Source organism: Penaeus vannamei, chromosome 13 (assembly GCF_042767895.1).
Source record: "Penaeus vannamei isolate JL-2024 chromosome 13, ASM4276789v1, whole genome shotgun sequence".
In the NCBI taxonomy this organism is placed as follows: domain Eukaryota; kingdom Metazoa; phylum Arthropoda; class Malacostraca; order Decapoda; family Penaeidae; genus Penaeus; species Penaeus vannamei.
In genome coordinates, this window is record NC_091561.1 from 31274749 (window position 1) to 31282248 (window position 7500).

At 37.0% G+C, this 7500-nt stretch overlaps 1 protein-coding gene across 3 annotated transcripts in view; it reads left to right on the forward strand.

The window, feature by feature from the left end:
* The window catches only part of mrj (DnaJ heat shock protein family (Hsp40) member B6 mrj), a 28333-nt gene extending 22212 nt beyond the window's left edge, over nt 1–6121 (forward strand). For all 3 annotated transcript variants that reach the window (XM_070129165.1, XM_070129164.1, XM_070129167.1), the window contains exons 2-3: nt 1–64; nt 2204–6121. The exon at nt 1–64 is cut by the window's left edge and continues 137 nt beyond it. In XM_070129165.1, coding sequence (XP_069985266.1) covers nt 1–64; nt 2204–2806 — 667 coding nt within the window. In that variant the 3' untranslated portion in view covers nt 2807–6121. The remainder of the gene's footprint in view (nt 65–2203) is intronic.
* Nucleotides 6122–7500: the final 1379 nt, after the last annotated feature.

A 7500-nucleotide genomic window follows, 5' to 3' on the forward strand; every position in this document is an offset into this window, starting at 1 on the left:
AACCAAAAAATTCAAGGAAATTTCAGAAGCTTATGAAGTATTAAGTGATGAAAAGAAAAAGAAGGTAAGTCAAGTGTCTTATGTTCTAATTATCTCACTTTTTTACCATCTGCATCACCATATGCTCTGAAAGTTCTGAGATGTTGAAGAGAATGACCTTTATCAATTTGGTCCATAGTAGTGGAAGTGAGACAGCTTCTGGGTGAAATCAGCCTTCGGTAATTAGACTTTGCACTTCAGGTTGAAGGAACCCTTCAGTAATATGACAACAATTTTGGTATGAAACAGACTGAAATAACTTCATTCACAAAAGCAAATTGGGAGTGAAAAATGAAAATACAGCAATGCCCTTTTTTTTGTGCCTGTGTGTGTGTGCCTGCGTGCCTGTGTGTCTGCATGCGTGCCTGTGTGTGTGAATGCCTGTGTGTGTGTGTTCCTGTGTGTGTGTGTGTATGCCTGTGTGTATGTACGTGCCTATGTATGTGTGTGCGTGTGTGCGTGCATGTGTGTGTGCGTGTGTGTTTTTTTGCATGTGCATGCAAGGAAAAGCATGTAAGTGTGGATGTTTCTGTATGCATGTTTGAAAGCATTGCCTATGAGATCTGCAGAAAGAGAGGAACCTTGTTTTATACATGGATTATATCACTTAGCTTTATAAGCCTAAGCAAATTTGGGAATAGGTGTTCCACATCAGTCCTATACACTCCTTCAATATGGTGAATTGGAACTGATATTTGCATCCTATTTTTTTTAGCAAGTTTAGTGAAATTGTATGGTAAAATGCACTTTTACTGTATTTCAAGTTATTTTTTCAGTAAGGATTTCATAATTTAATTGTCCTTTTAAATTTGATAAAAAAAAAAACATGCAGAATTTGATGGAGTTGATAGATTTCCAATTGCCTAAACATTAGGGGGCCCAGGGAACTAGGTTTGATAAAAGAAATGAGGCAAAATGAAATTTGACTTATTTAAACTAGATTTTTGTGTTGATCGATTGCATTAGTCTACATGGGCCCGAAAATTCACCTCTGTACAGAGATCATGCAGTTATTTTAGTAAATTTCAGAACTTTTTGATCAGGCTTCATTTGGTGCCCAGGGCTTACCTCCCCCCAGCTATACCAATGTTGCCAGAGTTTCATATATAAATCCCATTGTTAAGTATTCAACAAAGCACTAAGGGGGCTAATGACACTTTGGATAACATGGAGTCATGGGACAAAATGGCTGTGGGTTGGTAACGCCAACTTGTCTTCACGAACGAAGGCCAATGGTAACATGCATAAGCCATATCTGGAAGAGCGGCTGTTCCAGGGAGGACACCATTTCCATGCTATGCACAATATTCCTGGCCGCAGAGACTGGCAGCGCAGGTTGTATTACGGAAAAAAAAAAAAAAAAAAACATATGACACATATGACCGAATTTTCCATTCTTTTATGTTTAATTTTTTGTGCACTGAGTTATTTACTACATATGGATGATGATGGAGTCTGTGCAAGGAAAATAAGGTACTACAATCTGGATAAAGCAAATCAAAAGACAATTATGGACATTGGAAAATGGCAAAAAAGCTAAGAAAGTTTACAGAAAATAACTTTGCAAAGGGAAAGCACACAGTTTTGTCACCAATCATGGATTATTTGCATACATCTGCCCTACACACTGCATGCCTGGATATTGGCTACTTACGAAACCCACTGCCCATATTTTAAGCACTGTGATTTCCATGAAGCAACTGGATGCAATGGGTTACAGTCGCTATACGAGATAAATTGACGGTGGTGTAAACCTCAGTATATGTGTATATAACATATTAAAAAATCACAAAAATCCAATCATATTTGACAAATTTCGTTCTAGAGCGTGACAGCCCCCTTAAGTAAATACTATAATTGCAATTTTTCAATTTCTTGATCACCAAGTAACAATATTTTCTGTTTGATTAAGATAATTTGTGCAAATGGCTTAAAAAGGGGACCAACAAAGAACTTTAAAAAAATATATTTAAAGTTTTCTCCTTTCATGACAATAAAGGCCAGTGAAAGGAAAGTCTGTTTTTGTACTGTGAGAGTCCTTGTTTTCCAATATAATTTATGTTCACTGAGTTATGTCCCATGTACTTGCCTGTGTGTCTTTGAAACACAAACTCGATTCATGCCGTTTTTTATTATTTAATGTTAATAGCTATTTTCTTTTCAGATTTATGACCAATTTGGCAAAGAAGGACTTCAAACAGGAGGTGGACCTGGACCTACAAGGCCTCGCACATCCCGCTCAGCGCGTCATCATGGGCACTATCGTTATGATGACGATTTCGACTACACCTTCCCAACGTTCACTTTCAGAGACCCTGAAGAAGTGTTCAGAGAATTCTTTGGCGGCGATCCCTTTGCAGAATTGTTCAGCTTTGACCCCTTCGATAACCACAGTCGGCGCCGTCGACAAGGCAGACACAGAGGAAGTTCAGATCCTTCTCTCTCACATCATCTCAGCCATCCAAATTCCATCAGCAGCAATTTCTTCAATCCTTTCGGCACTCTTTTTGGCGCAGGGATGTTCTCGCCTTTCTCAGATTTTGACACTCTTGGTGGTGGCGGCTTTACCTCATTTTCCTCGCAGTCCTTTGCCACAGTTGGGGGCCCTGGCATGAAACGCACTTCCACCTCGACAAAATTCATTAATGGCAAGAAAATTACCACCAAGAAGGTTTCAGAGGGTGGCCAAGAAACTGTCATGACCTTTGAAAATGATGTACTCAAATCCAAAACAGTTAATGGTGTACCGCAAGCCTTATCTTACTAGGATGAAAGTCAATTTTGCAGAAGACTGTGAAGTGTTTTGTGGATACAGTCTAACCTTCAAGAGAGGTTAGAACATTCTTGACTGTTTTGCTGACAGAGCTAACATTTTGTGTTTTGCTGTTATAGTAAGAATGATTACATTGTGTACATGATGTGTAAAATGAAGTGAAAGGATGTAAAGTTTATGTTCAGTGTATTTAAGTTATTAATGATTATCACTATGATTTATTTTTGCATAGCTGCTGTACACCTAAAAAAATGCTGTATCACTTTATTTTTCCTTTCTTTCTTTTTGTTTTCTCTGTTTTCCCCCACTTTCAAAAACTGTACTTACAAAGGTAATAGATGTATGAGGATGATCTTTAAATATTAGATATGGCTAAGCACAATAAGCTTACAGAAAAGTGTGGTACAAAATAGCTGCACTAGACTGATATATACTTATAGGGTCTTGGATTTGGTTGTGTGTTACTGAGCTTTAGCTCTTTGGCTAGGTTATAAAAGCCTTTTTGATTTATTGGTTTATTTATTATTTTTTTTATCCTGTGTACTTTTTTATTTCAGTATTATGTATAAAGGATTAGTCTTAACTAGTCTGCCCCATGTATGGATAGAATTTGTTTTGGTTGGTTAAAAGGCATGATAGTGACTTAGCCCATTGGATGTTTGTAATCAGAATGGACAACCAATTTTTGAGAACCAATGAGTGAAAGGTACTGAAAGCTGACGTGAAGTTTATGTATCTAAAAATGAGATTCTTACAGTCAGAAAGTGCTTTCCATATATTCCTTGGATATGAGCCCTCCTTTTTTTCCATCATTAATTGCTTGTGAGGGAAATATTTTTTGAAGACTTGATGTTAGCTAAGTGTATGCAATTTTAGTGTTTGATAGATGTCGACTGGGGAGAAGATCACATTGAAGCAAAATATTTTGCCCTGAGAAAAAAAGATGATTCTGTGGTTTCCAAGAAATACAGCAGAGTCATTTTTATTTTTCTATAATGACAGCCACATTATTTTGTGAAGTAGAAGGGGTGTAGGAGACTTCTCTAAAGGTGTCCTCACAATTCATAGTGTGGCTTGCCCAAGTTTCTTTAAATTGATAGCATCTTGTACATACTGCAAGCTTTACTAGATTTCAGGAAGTATAGCCTTTGATTGCATTGAAACAGTCCTCAAAGCTGGCCTTTCACATTTAGTAGCTTGTCAGTATTTTTTTAAGGAATACTGGCATTGCTAGTCACACTAAGTAACTGGTTTACTAAGATTTCCATGAGGCATCAGAAAATTAATTACCAGCTTGCCTCTCATCAATTCATGTGGTTTGTTTGTTTATTTAATTGATTGTCATACATCTTCAATCAGTAGTTTGTCTTTTCTCGTGGCTTGCTTTAAAACAACAGAAGTACTAAAAATTAATACAAAGGCACAATTTCATTGATTAAAACAGTGTAATATTAGAAACACAAATATTAATAAGGTTTGAAAATATGGCATCTGCAATAACAACTTTTCATCATTATTAAGCACATGTTTCGTGAATTGTCATACAAAAAGATTACTTTGAAATGTGATATTTTGTTTTAATATTTGTTTCTACTTTCTCTTTAGTAGAGAAAACTAATATTAGTCATATTAATAGCTTTCCAATTCTTAGTAACCATGAGATATGACAAAAGATTATCGTCAGTGTTTAAGTTAGTTGATAGTAGTCTGCTTCAAAGTGTAAAAATTACCTGCATTGTACACCAGTAATAGTATTGTAGGGCTGCGTATGTAAGGTTGTAGTGTTCTGGGTTGGAGACCTTGGCATACAGACTTTAAGAGGGTAGATGAATGTTCAGGATTTAAGTATCATTTGTGTATTTTATAGGTGATTTTTCATTATTATTATTATCATTTGCTATTAATTTACTTTTTTTTTCATGGTAAAGACTTTTGTTGTAGGTTTTTAGATGTATGGATTTTACTGTTACGATATATAGTGGAACCTCGCTGAATTGAAAAAATAGTTTATGATAAAAATGTTTTAGGAAGTTTTCATTTTGCTAGAGGAAATAGCCTGTGATCTTTTGTAATTCTCCAAGACACTGACTGATTCTTTCAATTGTCAAACCATAGCAGTAACTATTCAAATCTGCTGTCTTACTTCTCTGTTTGTGTTTGGTACTGTTTTGATGTTAAAGCAGAATGTAAGGTTGTAATTATATCACGTTACCGAGGTTTCACTGTCTTAAGGAATGGCTATAGATTTGAGATGAAGAATGAGGAAATCTCATTTTCACAGTTAATGAATATGAATAAGAATTTTTGAATATAACTTTGGATGATGAAAGTCTTCATAATGTTCTAGATGTTTGTTTTTTATTATTGCATAGAGAAGAAAAATCTTTCTTGTTTTTTCTGGAAATCTTAACACATGGTTTATATCTAGTTGCTATATTTTATCCCCTCAAATGGTGTTGATAGATTGTTGAACTGGAAAGAATGAAAGAAATAAGTCTTCAGAATTTAAAATTTGAATAATGTTGTAAATGTAGTTACTTGGTCTTACTTGATCCTGTCTGTAACCAGAATTGACAGCTATCATATAATGTGACAAAAACATTATGGAGATGTAACATTTGTCTGTGGAAGTGTAGCACTCAATACAAGTTATTGACATACCTTTTAGGTTTAGGTAATTGTTTCTATGAATTGTGACTACTATGAGTTTTGTTCATAAACCGAGGTACAACTTTCAATCGGTTAATGAACATGGAACTTGCCAAAGATGAAGGATTTGTTCTGTGAGAGCTGTTTAAATCAAAATCATATTGACTGAGTCTTACAAATAGAGATGCACTTTACATCAACACTTTGTTAATACCTTTTTATTTTAGTCCTTTGTAATTTTTTTTTTCCATTATGGAAGGCTAAAAGAGGTCGTGTGGAAATGTGTTATTTTTAACCCCAAATTAATGAAACAAATACCCTATTCTTGATTTGGAAAAATTTTGTTGATTTCAAGGCTTAATCACTGTGTATGAACCAATTTCATATAAAAGTCCATGTTGCTAGAATGAATATATTCTTTCCTTTGCTAGCTGAAAAGTTTCATTGTCAGAACATGTGAAAGTGTAGCATATGATGATATGTTCAGAATGCTTTTGAAGTAATGAAAGCAGGTTATGTGGACTGCACTTCAGTAAGCTACTCTTGAAAGGTACCCAAAGATTATTGAATATCATTCATAATAGTTTAGGCTTGCTTTGATTGTATGTATAATATTTATGTAACCTATAAATAATAAAGTGTTTATTATCTTTACCTAAATGTTAATATTTTATTTAGATTTTTTGGGAATCATAATATTCTTAATTATAACTACTAAGCATTACATCTTAAACAACACTTTTCTAAGACCATTTTTTTTTTCTCTTCTTTTTTTTCTTGTAATTTGACTCGCACACTAACAGCATTACCCACATACTCACGCTCATTCACACACTCAGTCACACACTCAGTCACACACACACCCACACGCACACACCCACACGCGCACACCCACACACACACGCACGCACACCCACACACACACGCACGCACATACATACACGCACACACGCACGCACACGCACACGCACGCACACGCACGCACACACACGCACACACACACACACACACACACACACACACACACACACACACACACACACACACACAAAATATAGATGCACATGAAATCACACACACATGCTCACTCACTCATGCCCGCTCGCTCGCTCGCTCACTCACTCACTCACTCACTCACTCACTCACTCACTCACTCACTCACTCACTCACTCACTCACTCACTCACTCACTCACTCACTCACTCACTCACTCACTCACTCACTCACTCACTCACTCACTCACTCACTCACTCACTCACTCACTCACTCACTCACTCACTCACTCACTCACTCACTCACTCACTCTTCCTTGCCTGTTGTTGTCTTGGGGGACTTAAGGGATGGAGACAAGCCCAATGTTGGGGATCACCCCTACCTTGGACCTCAGCCCTCGATTTAACCTGTTTTGCATGATCTTTTTTCTCCTCCCTTTTCCGTATCTTCCCCGACTGCTTCCCATGTCCAATTCCTAAACTGTGAAAGCTGTGTTGAAAGTATGAAAGGCTAACTTTGTCATGAATGGCCTCTGGGAGCTATGGGCACCCTATTCCCATGGTTAATTGTCTAGCCCTTACCCCACACAGTGACCCTGAGTGGTGGATCTTTAATCGTGCCCACATATTTCAGGCTTACCATGGCCAGTAATAAATTGTATCCTTACTAGAGGCATCGAGGCTTGCCACTTTTTTAAACTAGCCTCACTGACTGACTACTGTGGTCTACCAACCCCTGACTCTCTTTAGAACAGCTACCACCACAACTACTACACCTCCTCATTGATACTTGCTATGAACTTAACCCATCCGGAATCATCTACCCAGGTTATAACTGAACCTCCAAAAGACCCTTTCCTCAACCTCAAAATCCTCGACCCAATCTTTTGCACAATTGTCTCTATTTCCTAGATTCTCCTCCCTTATTACAACTCTTCAACCTTATTGCCCTCCTCAGCACCACCACCTCACGTCCTGGCCCTTCTGCAATTCCCACGTCTACAAACTTTTTGAGTACTCTTTTAAGCCCAGCCGAGTGGGTTCGATT